The sequence below is a fragment of the Oratosquilla oratoria genome, chromosome 12, assembly GCF_046742065.1.
Source record: "Oratosquilla oratoria isolate Oo_2021 chromosome 12, ASM4674206v1, whole genome shotgun sequence".
Taxonomy (NCBI): domain Eukaryota; kingdom Metazoa; phylum Arthropoda; class Malacostraca; order Stomatopoda; family Squillidae; genus Oratosquilla; species Oratosquilla oratoria.
This window is the reverse complement of record NC_134788.1, coordinates 33,878,749-33,896,085: the sequence shown is the minus strand read 5'-3', so window position 1 is coordinate 33,896,085 and position 17,337 is coordinate 33,878,749. Positions and strand designations below refer to the sequence as shown.

The following is a 17,337-nucleotide window of genomic DNA, read 5'->3' as shown; positions in this document are numbered from 1 at the left end:
ACCCCCACTCGTCCCAAACCCTCACTGCTCCTCACCAACCGCTCCCCTGTTCCTTTCCCGATCAAAACCCTCCCACAAGCCTTCCCAACCACACTCAACAAACCGATCCCTCTGAAACCACTCCGCACGACACCCATCCAACCCAGGTGCCCTACCTGCTCTCATCATTTTAATGACTACTCTCATCTTGTCCTTCCTCCATTCCCCCAACCACCAACCACTGTCACCTTCTTAGTGCCTTCCACCACAACCCCCCCCCCACCTCACATTTGGCAACTCCCTAAAACACTTGGCTCATCCTCCCCCTACTACCATCTCTCCCACCATCATCCCTCCATCTGCACCTCTTACCCCCTCTCCACTTGATTTGCCTACCCTTCCTCTCATAATTTCTTTGCAAAACATCTTTTTATTACTTTCAAAATTTTCTGTCATATTCTTACCCCACCTCACATCTGCTCCCTTCTTTGCCTCCCCTATCCTATACTCCACTTCTCCTCTCCCTTCTTTGCACCTCCCCCGCATATGATTCTCTCATCCTACTCTGCAACCAATCTGCAAATGCTTGCCTCCTATTCTACAACCATCCCACCACTCACCCCCCCCTCCCAATCCTCCCCATTCCACACACAAACATTGCACATCTTGTGACTCCTTCCTTGAACCATCCCCATTCCTTCTCCACCCTCAGTTCTACTCCATCTCTCACTCCCCCCAACCCTCTGTCCATGTCAACTGTCTGCCTGGTCCCTTCTTCCCTTTGAAGTTGTACCTGGCTTTGGTTGTCTTTGGTGAGGCCTTCTGGCACGGGGATATGGATCGCACTCGAGAGGAGCAGGTCTCCGATGGTGGGGAGACACCAGGCGGATGGGACGGTTGGACGACAAGTCCCTGGGATGGTTCTTGTGCACACTGCTGGGCCAACACTCCGCTTGGCTGAGACAGTAACGAGCACAGTTGGGGCCGAGATTCACAGGAATGGACTGAAGACAACGGTGCGAGCTGCTGAGTCGATGACACGTGAGGATGAGTCAGTGAAACAAGTGGTGGTGGTGGGGACACATGCGGTTGGTGTGACGAGACAGGAGCTTGAAATTGGGGCGACACACAAGGCTGCAGTTGTGGTGACACACAACTTTGGAATACCGATGCATACCCTTGGGATGAAGGCACGTGTAGCAGAGGTGGCAGGGGGCACGGGTGCGAGGGTGATCCGACGGGGTTGGGTAGAGAGGGGCAAGGCTGACCTGTTGTAATATACCCCTGGTGTGTCGGCATGCACAGCTGTGGAGAGGGTCCAGAGAGATGAGGGTGTACTGTGGAGGGCTGGGATGAAGCCTGTGGCTGTACTCCATCCTCCTCCTCCTCCTGGAGCACCTTGATATCTGGAGAAGAAACCGTACTCCCATCCCTCGTAGTTGGCTCTTCGTATGCCACACGACTCTCTGTAACAGAACAATCGTCTACTGCAGCCATCTGTCCGCTACGATCTGTCATAAATCGACAAAAGGGGATAGGAGAATATTTAGATATTTGATAATTAAATGGGAATTGGTTTCTAGGTGCTCAGATGAGAGGGAGGGTGGGAGGGGTGTGGAGTGTATTTAGGGATGAAATGGGTGGGAGTGTTTTTATGCCTTTCCCTTTTTGGCTACCTCCCTTGAAAGGGGGAAAAAGCCTTGGTATATGTATGTATGTATGTATGGTTTCTAGTAATCCCCAAACCCCTATCCCGGTCGTATCCAGGTTTTTTCAGAGAGGTGATTTTTTTTGTTTTATTTACAAAAATAAACAATGAACACAAATTTCTTACAAACAAAAAGTTTACTATAATGAACAATAGATTATGAACAAGATTTGATCCCAATGGTGAAATAAAACTTGATAGAAACAAAGTTCAAAACAAATTCACGTAAAATAAATGTATGTCAATTTCAACCCTACGAACACTAGTACACATGAAAATAATACGTATAGATTAGAAATAGGAAAAACAACAGATAAAGAGAGCCAGAAAACGGAAAAGCCCCGGGTGACACTCCTAAATCAATCTTCCAAGAAAAGGGTGACCTAACTAAAAATAAAAAGCCCCGAAATAAAATCACGTAAGTAGATGAAAAAGGGTGGGAAAGAAAAAGAGATGAACAAAAGTCTACATAGACAGGTTCAACTCAAATAAAACCTATTCCACTGGAATTCGGAGAAGCCCGCACCCAACAAGAAAAATTTCCAACTACTTACGTGTGACCTAGGCTGTCTTACATCCTTAGGTAAAAGGGGGGGGGGGACTGTCTCCCTCGGAGACGGTGAGATAGAAAAAGCTCCCGAGACGAGAAGGTTCCGGGTTTTATAGGACAGAGATGACCCAAGATGGGTCTGAATGCCGAAAGGGACAGGACAGGAAGAGTTTCCCTAATCTATGTGCACACAGTGCTGCTCAGATGAGAGGGAGGGTGGGAGGGGTGTGGAGTGATATTAGGGATGAAATGGGTGGGAGTGTTTTTATGCCTTTCCCTTTTTGGCTACCTCCTTTGGAAGGGGGAAAAAGCCTTGGTATATGTATGTATGTATGTGCACATGGCACAGAAATCTAATCCTAACTACACTTTTCTAAGGGAACCCATACAGAAAACTTATACAAATATACATCTCAATAAAATAGCCCTTAATACTAACAAAAATAAAATAAGTACATACATGAATAATCGTTAATATGACAACATCGACAAGATACCTGACCCAAGCCCCGGCCAGGCTATTGCTTGTTACCATACGATGGTCAATTTTACCATATTAAAGGTGTCCAGGATCGTGCGCGCAGCGCACGTCTGGACACACAAACACAACAGAAATATTAAAAACCGCTGGACACAATATGGTGAGTACACATGTAAAACCACAAGTTACACAGAAAGAAAACTAAATATACGCATCCCCTTTGACAATATGGGGACGCGATGTAGACTGACTACGTCTGTCTTGATCCAATGTAATTATCAAGGACCTGACCTTGTGTGGGTCAACTTGGACACACCTGCTGAGGGGGGGGGGTGAAAGTTCGTCACGTGGTGACCGCGTGTGACCACCACATGACGAAAGAAATCACGTCACACTTTGGGATACGTGACAGATCCGGGAGATTCGTGTCCGAAGGTGGCGGCTCCTCATGTTGCGGTTCCTCTCCTTCCAACAGGTCCTCTTCTGACAGGGTAGGTTCCTCCCAGCTTGAGTACAAGTCCATCACCAAGGACTCTGGCGAAGGAGGACCGCCGCTCTGCCCATCCCTGTGGTCGTCCGATGGAGGTTGGAAGGTCAAGGTGTCCACCTGTGGGAGATTTTAGATATTGCCATTAGGTCTCTATATACCAGGGGTGGCCAAACCATGGCTCTTTGAACTTTAATATGCTGCTCATGGAAATATGATGGCTGATTTTTTTTTTTATCACAGTTAACATAAAAGGTACATACAAACATGTACTAAAGGCTTTTCCCCCCTCACAAGGGAGGTAGCCAAAATACAAAGGCATAGAAACCACTCCTGCCTATTCCATCCCCACATACTCCACTCCCATTTGTTTGGGGAGGGGGAGGGGGGAGGGAGGAGGTGGGGGAGAGGGAGGGATGGGGAGGGGGTTTGGGGAGGGAGAGAGGAGATAAAGGGGGAGAGACAGGGAGAGAGGAGAGAGGGGGAGAGGACAGAGGGGAGAGGAGAGATAGTGGGAGAGAGGAGAGGGGGGGGAGAGGAGAGGGGGGGGAGAGAAGATGGGGGAAAGAGGAGGGGGGAGAGAAAAGAGAGGAGGGGAAGAGAGGAGAGGGGAGGGAGGAGAGGGGAGAAAAGAGAGGGGAGAGAGGAGAGGGGGAGAAGAGAGGGGAGAGAGGAGAGGGGGAGAAGAGAGGGGGAGAGGAGAGAGAGGGGGAGAAGGATAGAGGAAAGGGGGAGAGGAAAAGAGGAGAGGGGTGAGGGGGAGAGGAGAGAGGGGGAGAGGGAAAGAGGAGAGAGATGGGAAGAGGAGAGAGATGGGGAGAGGAGTGAGGGGGAGAGGGGAGAGGAGAGAAGGGGGAGAGGAGGGAGGAGAGAGGGGGGAGAGGAGAGAGAGAGAGAGAGGGGGAGAGAGGAGAGAGAGAGAAGGGAGAGAGGAGAGAGAGAGAAGGGAGAGAGGAGAGAGGGAGAAAGGAGCAAGAGGGAAAGAGAGAAGAGAGGGGGGAGAGGTGGGGGAGAGAGGGGTAGAGAAGGGGTGAGGAGGAGAGAGGGGGAGAGGAGAGAGGGGGAGAGGAGAGGGGGAAATAGGGGGTGAGGAGGAGAGAGGGGGAGAGGAGAGGGGGGGAGAGGAGAGAGGAGAGGGGGAGAGAGGAGGGAGAGAGGGGGAGGAGAGAGGAGGGAGAGAGGGGGAGGGGAGAGGAGGGAGAGAGGGGGAGGGGAGAGGAGGGAGAGAGGGGGAAGAGAAAGGAGAGAGAAGAGGGGGAGAGAGAAGAGGGGGAGAGAGGAGAGAGAGAAGGGAGAGAGGAGAGAGAGGGGGAGAGAGAGAAGGGAGAGAGGAGCGAGAGGGGGAGAGAGGAGAGAGAGAAGGGGAAGAGGAGATAGAGGGTGGGAGAGGGGGAGAGGAGAGAGAGGGTGGGAAAGGGGGAGAGGAGAGGAGGGAGATAGGGGGAGGGGAGAGGAGGGAGAGAGGGGGAGGGGAGAGGAGGGAGAGAGGCGGAGGGGAGAGGAGGGAGAGAGGGGGAGGGGAGAGGAGGGAGAGAGGGGGAGGGGAGGGGAGAGGAGGGAGAGAGGGGGAGGGGAGAGGAGGGAGAGAGGGGGAGGGGAGAGGAGGGAGAGAGGGGGAGGGGAGAGGAGGGAGAGAGGGGGAGGTGAGAGGAGGGAGAGAGGGGGAGGGGAAAGGAGGGAGAGAGGGGGAGAGGAGAGGAGGGAGAGAGGGGGAGAGGAGAGGAGGGAGAGAGGAGAGGAGAGGAGGGAGAGAGGGGAGGGGAGAGGAGGGAGAGAGGGGGAGGGGAGAGGAGGGAGAGAGGGGGAGGGGAGAGTGGGGGAGAGAGGGGGAGGGGAGAGTGGGGGAGAGAGGGGGAGGGGAGAGTGGGGGAGAGAGGAGAGAAAGGGGAGAATGGAGAGGGGGGAGAAAGGAGAGGGGGAGAAGGGAGAGATGGGGGAGAGAGGAGATGAGAGAGAAGAGAGGGGGAGAGGAGAGGGAGAGGGGGAGAGAAGAGGGGGAGAGAGGAGAGAGAGAGAGGGGAAGAGAGGAGAGGGAAGAGTAGGGGGAGAGGTCGGAGAGAGGAGAGGGGAGAGAGGAGAAAGGAGAGAGGGGGAGAGAAGAGAAGGGGGATAGAGAGATGAGAGGGGGAGAAAGGGGGAGAAGGGAGAAAGGAGAGAGGGGGAGAAGGGAGAGAGGAGAGAAGAGGGAGAGGGGAGAGAAGAGAGGGGAGAGAGAAGGGAGAGGAGAGAGGAGAGGGGGAGAGAGGAGAGATGGGGGAGAAAGGAGTAGAGAAGGGGGAGAAAGGAGTGGGGGAGAAGGGGGAGAGGGGAGAGTGGGGGAGAGATGGAGAGAGGAGAGAGGGGGAGAGGAGAAAGGGGGAGAGAGGAGAAAGGGGGAGAGAGGAGAGAGGGGGAGACAAGAGGAGAGGTGGAGAGAAGAGGAGAGAGAGGGGGAGAGAGGAGAGAGAGGAGAGACAGAGGGGAGAGGGGAGAGAGGAAAGGGGGAGAGGAGAGGGGGGAAAGAGAGAGGGTAGAGAGAAGAGAGAGGGGGAGAGAAGAGAGGGGGAGAGAGGAGGGGAAAGAGGAGAGAGGGGGAGAGAAGGGAGAGAGGGGGAGAGAGGGGGAGAGGAGAAGGGGAGGAAAGAGAGGGGGAGAAGGGGGAAAGACAGAGAGAGGACAGATGGGGAGAAAGGAGAGAAGGGGGAGAAAGCAGAGAGGGCGAGAAGGGAAGGGAGATGGGGGAGAGACGGAGAGAGGGGAGAGTGGGGGGAGGGACGGAGAGAGGGGAGAGTGGGGGGAGAGACGGAGAGAGGGGAGAGACGGAGAGAGGGGAGAGTGGGGGGAGAGACGGAGAGAGGGGAGAGTGGGGAGAGAAGGAGAGAGTGGAGAGAGTGGGGGGAGAGACGGAGAGTGGAGAGAGTGGGGGGAGAGACGGAGAGTGGAGAGAGTGGGGGGAGAGACGGAGAGTGGAGAGAGTGGGGGGAGAGACGGAGAGTGGAGAGAGTGGGGGGAGAGACGGAGAGACGGAGAGTGGAGAGAGTGGGGGGAGAGACGGAGAGAGGAGAGAGTGGTGGGAGAAGGGAGGGGGAGAGACGGCGAGAGGAGAGAGGGGGAGAGATGGGGAGAAAGCAGAGAGAGGAGGGGAAGAGGGGGAGAGAGGTAGAGGGAGAGAGGAGAGAGAAGAGGAGAGGGGGGAGACAGGAGAGAGAAGAGGAGAGGGGGAGACAGGAGAGAGAGGTGAGAGAGGAGAAAGGGGGGAGAGAGGAGAGAGAGGGGGGAGAGAGGAGGGGGAAAGAGAAGAGAGGGGGAGAAAGGAAAAAGGGGGAGAGAAGAGGGAGAGGGGGGAGAGGAAAGGAGGAGGGAGAGAGGAGAGTGGGGGAAGAGGAGAGAGGGGAAGAGAGGAGAGAGGGGGAGAAGTGGGAGAGACGGAGAGAGGAGAGATGGGGAGAAAAGAGGAGAGAAGGTGGAGAAAGCAGAGAGGGGGAGAAGGGAGAGAGGGGGAGAAGGGAGAGAGGGGGAGAAGGGAGAGAGGGGGAGAAGGGAGAGAGGGGGAGAAGGGAGAGAGGGGGAGAAGGGAGAGAGGGGGAGAGGGGGGAGAAGGGAGAGACGGAGAGAGGAGAGAGTGGGGGGAGAAGGGAGAGAGGAGAGAGGGGGGAGAGGGAGGGAGGAGAGATGGGGGAGAAAGCAGAGAGAGGAGGGGGAGAGGGAGAGAGGGGAGAGAGGAGAGGGAAAGGGGGGAGAGAGGAGAGGGAAAGGGGGGAGAGGGGAGAGAGAAGAGAGGGGGAGAAAGGAGAGAGGGGGAGAAAGGAGAGAGGGGGAGAGAGGAGAGAGGGGGAGAAAGGAGAGAGGGGGAGAAAGGAGAGAGGGGGAGCGAGAGAAGAGAGAGGGGGAAGAGAGAAGAGGGGGAGAGAGAAGAGAGGGGGAGAGAGAAGAGAAAGAGAGAAGAGAGGGGGAGAGAGAGAAGAGAGGGGAGAGAGAAGAGAGAGGGGGGAGAGAAGAGAGGGGGAGAGAGAAGAGAGAGGGGGGAGAGAGAAGAGAGAGAGGGGAGAGAGAAGAGAGAGAGGGGAGAGAGAAGAGAGAGAGGGGAGAGAGAAGAGAGAGAGGGGAGAGAGAAGAGAGAGAGGGGAGAGAGAAGAGAGAGAGGGGAGAGAGGAAAGGAAGGATAGAGAGGGGGAGAAAAGAGAGAGGAGAGAGGGGGAAGAGAGGGGGAAGAGATGAGAGAGAGGGGGAGAGACACGTGATAGAAAGGGAGAGAGGGGGAGAGACACGTGATAGAAAGGGAGAGAGGTGGGAGAGACAAGTGATAGAAAGGGGGGGAGAGAGGAGAGAGGGGAGAGAGGGGAAAGACAGAGAAAGAGAGAGGAGAGAGGAGAGGGAGAGAGGAGAGAGAGGGGAAGAGAGAAGAGAGGAGGGAGAGAGGAATGGTGGGAGAGAGAGGAGAGAGGGAGGGGAGAGAGGTGAGAGGGAGAGAGAGGAGAGAGGGGGAAAGAGATGAGAGAGAGGGGAGAGAGGAGAGAGGAGAGAGGGGGAGAGAAGAGAAAAGAGAGGGGGGAGAGAAGAGAGAGGGGAGAGAGAAAAGAGAGGGGGGAGAGAGAGAAGAGAGAGGGGGAGATAGGAGAGAGAGGGAAAGGGGGAGAGGGGAGAGAGAGAAAGGGGGGAGAGGGGAGAGAGAGAAAAGCGAGGGGGGAGAGAGAGAAGAGAGGGGGGAGAGAGAAGAGAGGGGGGGGAGAGAAGAGAGGGGGGGAGAGAGAGAAAAGAGAGGGGGGAGAGAGAAAAGAGAGAGGGGGAGAGAGAAAAGAGAGAGGGGGAGAGAGAGAAGAGAGAGGGGGAGAGAAGAGAGAGGGGGAGAGAGAGGGGGAGAGAGAAGAGAGAGGGGGGAGAGAGAAGAGAGGGGGAGAGAGAGAGGGGGACAGAGAAGAGAGGGGGGAAAGAGAAGAGAGAGGGGGAGATAGATGAGAGGGTGGAGAGAGGAATGAGGGAGAGAGAGAGGGAAGAGAGGAAAGGGGGAGAGAGGAGAGAGGGGGGAGAGACAAGTGATAGAAAAGGAGGAGAGAGGGGGGAGAGAGGAGAGAGGGGAAAGACAGAGAGAGAGAGAGAGAGAGAGAGAGAGAGAGAGAGAGAGAGAGAGAGAGAGAGAGAGAGAGAGAGAGAGAGAGAGAGAGACCATACCTTGCTCATCAGGTCCCCACTCTTATTCTTGGGGGCAGCAACAACGTGACCCTGTCCGTAGCCCTTCGCGATGATTTCTTGACCACTGATGTCACGCGCGCGCGCCCACGTTCACCTGCAAAGTCCGTTACACTTCTGTGGATGCACCCCCCCTCCCCCCCCTGATGCCCCCTTTCTGGGCAACGGACAGAGGAGTGGTCATTTTTGTCACAATTAATACGTAACTGGTGACGAATGCCAAGGGCCCTTCATTCAAGAAGACTTCGAATTTAAGCACTTCGGTACAATGATTAAATTCCTACGTAAATGTCACAAGTGGGTATGTGTGGATGCTGGTGTCAGCGTCTTGATTATACATTTTCTTTTTCGTAGTTGTACATGTGTTACCCCCAGATTCTGTGAGCTGGTTTGATCACGTTTCCTGTGTTTATCATTACTCAGAGTAAAAGAGAACAAGTAATACGGCAGCAGTGGCTTTATATTTTAGAATGCGAGTAGTGTGATGCATTGTACATATGACAGCCAATGCTTCGTGCGAGAATTTGACTCATACTGAAGTGGTTAATACGTATCTGGGGACAACTGCCAACGCACTGCGCTCAAGAAGACTTTGTATTTAAATGCGGCAGAAAGGAAGATGAGGGGGGTGAGGGAGTATGTGAGAGAAATAAATTTGACGCAGCCTGAAGGAATTTCTCCCCGTCTTCTCCCTTTCTGCATGAGGGAACAGAGAGGGGGGGGGTCGCCGAATTAATGAAGCGACCTTGCTGAGGATGTGCTGTGTCTTGCGACACTGCTTGTGACCCTGGGCAGTGGACGAGATGAAGGGATGACCCATTGTCATCCAGGAGGTGCTAAGATAAGAGGGAGGGTAGAGGGTAGAGGGTGGAGGGGAGTGGAGTGTATCAGGGATGGAATGGGTGGGAGTGGTTTCCATGCCCTTTTCGTTTTGGCTACCTCCCATGTGAGGCCTTTGGTAGATGTATGTAATGTATGTATGTACAGAAAGGAAGATCCATAATACGGGGTGGGATTCAGAGGAAGGAAATGGCTAACCTCTTCAATAGGAGTCAAATCCTCTCTCGCGCAGCATCGGATGCCTAATGCACGATGCATCACACTACTCGCTTCATAAAACATGAAGTCACTGCTGGTATTATTCATTCTCTTTCACTGAGTATTAACAAATGCAGAAAACACGATCAAACCAGTTCACAGAATGTGGGGTTAACTTGGCTACGACTACAAAATGAATATAATCAAGACGCCGACATCCTCGTATATCCACTCACGCCTCATGACGCCTACGTGGGTGTCATCACATCGAAGAGGTTAAGAAGTACGGGGTGCAGTGCAGGTTACGAGGATAGATACGAGAAGAAATGTGGAAGTGAGAGCAGGGGGCCAGTACATCTGATAAATTGATAAAAGTGCATACCTAACGCACTATAGCAATAGCAAATTAAATCTTAATTTTGTAAATCATAATACATCAATGTAATATATGGTCATTCTTGGTGGAAATTAATAATAGAAAAGGTTGCTAAAAACTATAAACAAACGTAACCACTTTGGTTGGTTGAGACCCCATCTTTGTTTTGGCAGTGGAGGCTGAAGAAATTAAAGTATGATACTTTTGTCTATTCTAACCTTACCTAACCTACCAACCTAACCTAACATGCATTTAGTAATGCAATATCTGTAATTCTTGAGGTCATTAGGGTTGTCATCATCCCAGACCTCCGAATCTATCAAAACAAAGTTGGCGTCTAAAGGAGTCAAAGCAACTTTGTTAATTTCTGTATAGGTTACAACGTTTTCTGATAACGATTTCTGCCGAGAAAAATATCTATTACATTGATGTATTATAATATACAAAATTAATTTTTTTTTCTGATGCTATACCACTTCTAAGAAAAATAGCATACGTCCATGTTACGAGAACTTACCTAGACAATGCCGTCTCTGTAATCTGGTTTCCTGATGCAATGAAGCTCCAGCTCTTTGCCTCCTCTGAGCCATTCCCGTCCCTGTGTGGTGAGAGGAAGTCGTGGTGAAAGACAGTGACGGTGTCCAGAAGTGATGGGGATCGTTCACTTCTGGCATCGTAACTCTTATGGCCATTGACATTACGCCCCAAGAAAACCATGCAGGAGGGCCCTCACATGGGGGTGCATATGCCATAGGACGGCACATTTATGGGGGGGGGGGTTGGCAATTCTTATCTTGACGCTCACAAGGCTGACAAAATAATTATAATAAAAAATGTCGGAGTGAGGGTGCATATGCCCTAGGACGGCATATTTAGGGGGGTGGCGGCAATTCTAGTCTGGACATGCCACCCAGAAGGCTGACAAAATAATCATAATAAAAAAAATGTGAAAGGAACCCTCAATATTTTACCGTAATGTACGAATTTTGCGTTAGACTCAACAGAATACAACATGCTTTTCCCTTAACTTTTCTGCAATAGGGAACCTGTTTAATTATTTCGCAAGCCAACAGCTATAATAGGCATTAAGGGATGGTGGAGATGGTAAGTGGTGATGGGGGGAAGGGGGGGAGGCACTTAGGCACGTAATGGCTCTGAAACTACGAACTTTGTTCCAACTAGAAATGAGGAATCGAGAGGGGTAAATGCCACACCTCCTCCTCTGTATGGAAATAGGGTTCTTACAGCATCTGATGTTAACCTCTTCAATACAAATTAAATACTCGTACCTGACGTACAACAATGCATCACAATACTTGCACTATAGAATATAAAGCTACAGCTGCTGTTATATTCATTGATAGTAAGAGAGGCGAGAGGCATAGAGAGAGATACGAGAGAGAGTGGTTGTGATGATGTGATTCGGTTCAACGTCACAAACTCCCCCTATCGGAAGGCTAGGACGGTGCCCCTCACAGAGGACTTTGCAGTGTAACGACACCCTAACCCATTTGGCTAGTGAGATACAAGAGAGATAACACATTCTGACATCAACCCTTAGAGCAGACTTTAGATGGTCAAGAAAGTCCGTAGTGGGTCGCGTTACCTGCCGCAGAAGGTCTGGATCTGCCTTGCATAGGGGGCTGACGTTCTCGATCATGAACTCCGTCAGGAACGGAGTGAAGTCCTTCGTGCTCCTGGGCAGGAGGGCCAAGTCCTCCTTCCTCGCAACAACCGAACTACCGTTGTCGACCAAAGTCACCAAGAACTCCACTTCCCACAGCTTCTCTTCCAGTTCGCCTTCCTGCCATTTCCCTTCCTCTTTGTCATCCTGCTGCACCTCCTCTTTACGATCCTCCATCCCAGGGGATACGATTCGCACTCATTCCAAGTGTCCTCGACCTGGAGTCCATAAATCTGGAAAAAAAAAAATAATAATAATAATAAATAAATAAATAAATAAATAGATGAACCACAAAGGTTACATATTTATCTACTTGTATTTTACGGGACGAGAGCTATGCTCATAGTGACCCGTTCTCATATCTCTCCGCATCCAGTTTATTCTTAAAATCGTGTATAGTTTTGGCATTCACTGTTCCTCCGTTCAGTTTGTTCCAGACATCAATCACTCTGTGTGGGAAGCTATTCTTTTTCAGGTCTCTTCTGTAACTGTCCTTCTTTAGTTTCTTTTTGTGTCCTTTTGTTTATCTTCTGTCCCACTTTAACAAGTTGTCTCTATCGAGAATTTCCATCCCTTTCATAATTCTGTAAATGGTCAACAAATCACCTCTTTCTCTTCTCTGTACCAGTGTTGACAGATGTAATTTCTCCAATCTTTGTTCATATGTCAGATTTGACAGTGTAGGTGCCATTTTTGTCGCTGCTCTTTGGATTCTTTCTAAAAATATTTGTGCTCTTTCTCCTCCGCCCAACTTACGATGTACCAAATTCCTCACCCCGCTATTTATATAAACGACATGGATGAAGGAATTAAATGCGACATAAACTTCTTTGCAGATGATGCAAAACTACTGAAGAGAGTGAGTAACAAAGAAGACTGTAAATCTTTTCAGGGAGATCTGGACAACGTCTGGAATTGGAGTAAAAAGAACAAAGTGAATTTCAACATTAAAAAATGTAGTATAATGGAATTTGGAAAAAGCAAAACTAGAATATCCGGTAAATACAAAATTGGAACAAAAAAGTTACAAAAGTAAATTCAGAAAGAGACCTAAGAGTGATCATTTCAAATGACATGACACCAGACAAACATGTAAACAAAATAGTTTGAGAAACCTACAACTTAATAAGATCAATGAAAGTGGCCTTTGACTACATGGATGAGGAGATGGTGAAGAAAATCCTAGTTACACTGATAAAACCAAAATTTGAGTATCAAAGGGATGGAAATCCTTGACAGGGATGATCTACTTAAATGGGACAATATATATACAAGGGGACACAAGAAACTTAAGGACAGTTACAGAAGAGATATAAAAAAGAATAGCTTTCCACATAGTGTTAGATACATGGAATAAATTGAAAGAGAAAACAGCGAGTACTAAAACTATACACACCTTTAAGAAGGAACTGGATGCGGAAAGATACAACTGCAAGTCCCTACGAGCATAGCTCTTCTCCCGCAAAATACAACTAGGTAAATACACACACACAATAGAATATAAGGACAATATAAAATTGGAACTAAGGAGGTAAAGAAAGTGGGATCTGAAAAAGATTTGGGAGTAATTATCTCAAACAACTTGTCCTATGATAAACAAATAAACAAAATTGTCGGAGAATTCTATAATTTGTTAAAATCAATAAAAGTGACATTTACATATTTGGACAATGAGATTATTTAAAAAATATTAGTCACACTGATAAGGCCTAGACTAGAATATGCAGCGATATTGTGATCACCCAGTACCAAAAAAGAATATATAGAAAATTGAAAGAATCCAGAGAGCAGCCACAAAAATGGCCCCTGCATTTTCAAAATTGTCATATGAAGAGAGACTGGCTAAATTGGAGTTACCGACTCTGGAGCAAAGAAGAGAGAGGCGACCTACTGACCATCTATAGAATCATGAAGGGCACAGAAATACTTGATAGAAAGGACTTGGTAAACTGGGACATGAGAAATACAAGAGGACATGGAAAGAAAGTCAAAAAACATAGTTATACAAGAGATCTGAAGAAGAACAGTTTTCCACATAGAGTGGTGGACACTTGGAACAAACTGGACAAAAAAATAGTGTGTGCAAAAGCCATTCATGAATTTAAGAGCAAACTAGACACTGCGAGATACAAAGGCAGGACACCATGAGCGTAGCTCCCCTTCCCATAAAATACAACTAGGTAAACTAGGTAAATACATACACAAACATCGCTGAGGCAGTGCAATTTAGTACAGCTCAAAGCTTTAAGATTCCTTTAGATAAACACCTAAGAAATATGCTATAATGCCTGCCATTTATTTTACATATTAGTTTATTGTTATTTATCATTTTTACATATTATTTATGTTTATTATTAGTTCCTCTTTACAAGGGAAAAGGGGACAAGTGTGAATGTAGTAATTTCAGAGGGATTAGCCTGTTGAGTGTAGTAGGGAAGGCTTATGGGAGGATCTTAATTGAGAGGATTAGGAGAGGAACAGAGGGAGTAATTGGTGAGGAACAGTGTGGTTTTAGGACGGGTAGAGGTTGTGTAGATCAGATCTTTGTGATAAGACAGATATGTGAGAAAGCTATAGGAAAGGGGAAGGATGTTTTTTGGGCTTTCATGGATCTGGAAAAGGCTTATGATAGGGTAGACAGAAAGGCACTGTGGGAGGTTATGCAGATTTATGGGATAGGAGGAAAGCTTTTGGGAGCTGTCAAGAGTTTTTATGAGAGTAGTAGAGCATGTGTTAGGATTAGAAATGGAGAGAGTGAGTGGTTTGAAGTAAAGGTGGGACTTCGTCAAGGATGCGTTATGTCGCCCTGGCTGTTCAACTTATACATGGATGGGGTGGTGCGAGAGGTGAATGCTAGGGTAGTGAGTCAGGGATTGGAGATGGTTAAAGAAAATGGAGAAAAGTGGGAGGTGAGCCAGCTGTTGTTTGCGGACGACACTGCGCTTGTGGCAGGGTCAGAGGAGGGATTGAGGAAGCTGGTGGCAGAGTTTGGGAGAGTATGTGATAGAAGAAAGCTAAAGATAAATGTGGGTAAAAGTAAGGTGATGAGATGTACAAGGGGTGAAAGTGGCAGTAGACTGGAAGTGAACATTAAGGGAGAGCGACTGGAGGAAGTGGATAGTTTTAGATACTTGGGTGCAAGTGTAGCAGGAAAAGGTGGAGTGAAGGTGGAGGTAGAATGTAGATTGAGAGAAGCGAGTAAATGCCTTGGTGGTTTAAAGAGTGTAATGAGGAATAGACATTTGGGAATGGATGCGAAGAGGAGACTGTATGAAGGAGTGATTGTGCCAACAGCACTGTATGGGGCAGAAACGTGGAACATAAGAGAAGAAGAGAGAAGGAGTTTGAATGTGTTTGAGATGAGGTGTCTGAGAAGTATGGTGGGGGTTACTAGGCTAGATAGAGTGAGAAATGAGGAGGTGAGGAGGAGAACAGGGGTGAAAAAGGATTTGGGAGATAGGGTTGATGAAAGAATATTAGGATGGTTTGGACACATGGAAAGAATGAGTGAAGAAAGACTAGTAAAAGAGGTATGGAAGGCAGATGTGGAGGGAGTGAACATGAGGGGACGTCCTAGGATGAGGTGGATGGATGGGGTGAAGGGGGCTTTGGGGAAAAGGGGAATGTCTGTTGAGGAAGGAAGGGAGAGGACGGAAGACAGAGGTGAGTGGAGAATGGTTGTATATGGATGATGTTGTGACTGCATGAGGAGGAATGGGCGGGGAAGTGGGGGGTGGGGTAGTATGTGTGAGTAAATTTTGACGCAGCCCGAAGGGATTTCTCCCCGTCCTCGCCTTGTATGCAAAGGGGGACGGAGAGGGGGGGTCGCCGATTAAATGAAGCGGCCTCGCTGTGGATGTACTGTGTCTTGCGACACTGCTTCTGACCCAGGGCGGTGGGCAGGGTGCAGGGATGACCCGTCATCCAGGAGGTGCTCAGATGAGAGGAAGGGTGGGAGGGGTGTGGAGTGTATTTGGGGATGAAATGGGTGGGAGTGTTTTGTGCCTTTCCCTTTTTGGCTACCTCCCTCTGAAGGGGGAAAAAGCCTTGGTATATGTATGTATGTATGTATTAATCATTATCTATTTCTATTATTTAAATACTCATTTATTCATTTATTATTTGTTTTTCTTTGCATCCAACCTAGTTATGGACCAAAATGTCCCATGTTGGCATGCTCTTCCTTTGTATTCACACCCTGCTTACTTCTTTTCATCAGTAATTATTATCAATCATTAGGAGCTCACTGGCTGAGTGGGTTAGGGCATCATTACTTGTGGCAAAGGTCGAGGGGGATGGCGGTTCGAACCCTGCCACCGGCAAAGTTGAACCAAGCAAGGGCATTATGGTTCATTAAATTCCACGCTACAAAGTCTTCTGTGAGGGGCACCGTCCTAGCCTCCTGATAGGGGGGAGTGTGTAACGTTAAACCATATCATCATTACTATTTTTAATCAATGTAGGCCTAATCATACTTGATATCAAATCTTTTAGTTTGCGGAAAACTTTTGACTGCCTTAGGGCCTTTAAAGGGTCTTGTACTGCCGTGCAAAACTTCTTTTGACATTCCCGGTAACAGATCGTACAATCTCCCTACAAATGCTCTTTGGGGCTCTGAAGTCACTAACGCACTTAACACAATTACTCTAAAGCAGGGGATGTTAATTATTTTCTTTTTAGATAACAAGACAGTGCTATCACTATTGACTTATCATTTCTTTACTGAACTAAAGAAAAAACTAAAAATATTTGCATTAAGATTTAAGAGAAGTAAAAACCTACCCAAATCTATACATAGAAATTATTCCCATATCAACTGAGCAAGTTTAACAATGGCCACAAACTCAATAATAAAAAATCAAATAAAGGAACAAAATACAGCATATCAATATATATATATAAATGTGCCATTTACCTAATTTCAAAATTAGACAAGACTGGATAACCTTCCATGTACCACTCTCACTGATAACTGCAACCTCTACCATTTTTGTACAAAGATTTAATTAAATCGAAATAATCTTACTTTTGTAAATTGGACTGACACCAGTAGAAAGCTACTGGGCAATGCAGCCAATACAATACAGAATTACTGTATTCACAAAATACATATTTGATATTTCTACATGTTGTAAGCCAGATCAGTGTATTATTCTTATTTTCTCCCTATATTCAGTATTTGAATCATGACTTTAATTTCTATATGAATTGATCGACAGCAATCAACTGGTCCTCCATTTGTATAATAATATAAATATTTTGTGAGTAGTTCCATAAATTTTCAGTTTTGTTGATAATAATTCAATTTTACGTTAGCTATTGTTGATGTCACTATTTCTTACCTCTGTAATATCCGGGGGAAGGTTTTCAATCTAAATGCTTGGATATTTGTACTATTTTCTTTCCATTTTGAATAATTTTGTATCCATCCACCTACCACTTTCAACCCGTCACCCACTTTGACTTTCGACTGTATTGTTTCTATGCGCAGTCGCATTTGCTAAAAATGCAACGTTTGATATATGGAATTAAATAGTTCATGAATAGTTTTCACTGTGAAGAAATACTTGGGAAAATAAGAGGAGTTATTTATTAGATTGAATAAGATAGCGTGACAAAAGTAAAATAATATGAATGTGTACTCAAACGAAGTAGCAAAAGCAAATAGCATGCTAGTGAGAAGTGCCTAGTGAGTGTGCCGCCACCTTAAGACGCTCAAGAATCATCCGGGGGGAGAACTCGGATTCGCTTTTTCGAGATCGAGATCGAGAATCCTCTACAGGACCTCCCTAGACTCCCTCCGTAAGCAGAGACGAGCACGTTCGACAGCAATGGAAGCACCTGCAGGCCAAGCCCGTGGCGATCTGA

General features: G+C 48.0%; 1 protein-coding gene across 1 annotated transcript; it reads right to left on the bottom strand.

Moving 5' to 3' along the window:
* Positions 1 to 2,223: 2,223 nt before the first annotated feature.
* LOC143030662 (uncharacterized) lies at positions 2,224 to 16,940 on the bottom strand. The gene is made up of 5 exons (XM_076193837.1): positions 16,812 to 16,940; positions 11,392 to 11,702; positions 10,303 to 10,383; positions 8,354 to 8,468; positions 2,224 to 3,325 (listed from the first exon to the last, which is right to left on the bottom strand). The coding sequence occupies exons 2-3, from the start codon at positions 11,644 to 11,646 to the stop codon at positions 10,303 to 10,305; spliced, it is 336 nt and encodes a 111-aa protein (XP_076049952.1). The 5' UTR covers positions 11,647 to 11,702; positions 16,812 to 16,940; the 3' UTR covers positions 2,224 to 3,325; positions 8,354 to 8,468.
* Between the last annotated feature and the right edge of the window lie 397 nt (positions 16,941 to 17,337).

What these genes read in the sequence shown, in the direction of transcription:
- LOC143030662 (XM_076193837.1), bottom strand. Translation starts at nt 11,646, where the DNA reads ATGGAGGATCGTAAAGAGGAGGTGCAGCAGGATGACAAAGAGGAAGGG. An exon ending in ATCCAGACCTTCTGCGGCAG is followed by an intron (nt 10,384 to 11,391) that starts GTAACGCGACCC and finishes CTCACCACACAG; the next exon opens with GGACGGGAATGGCTCAGAGG.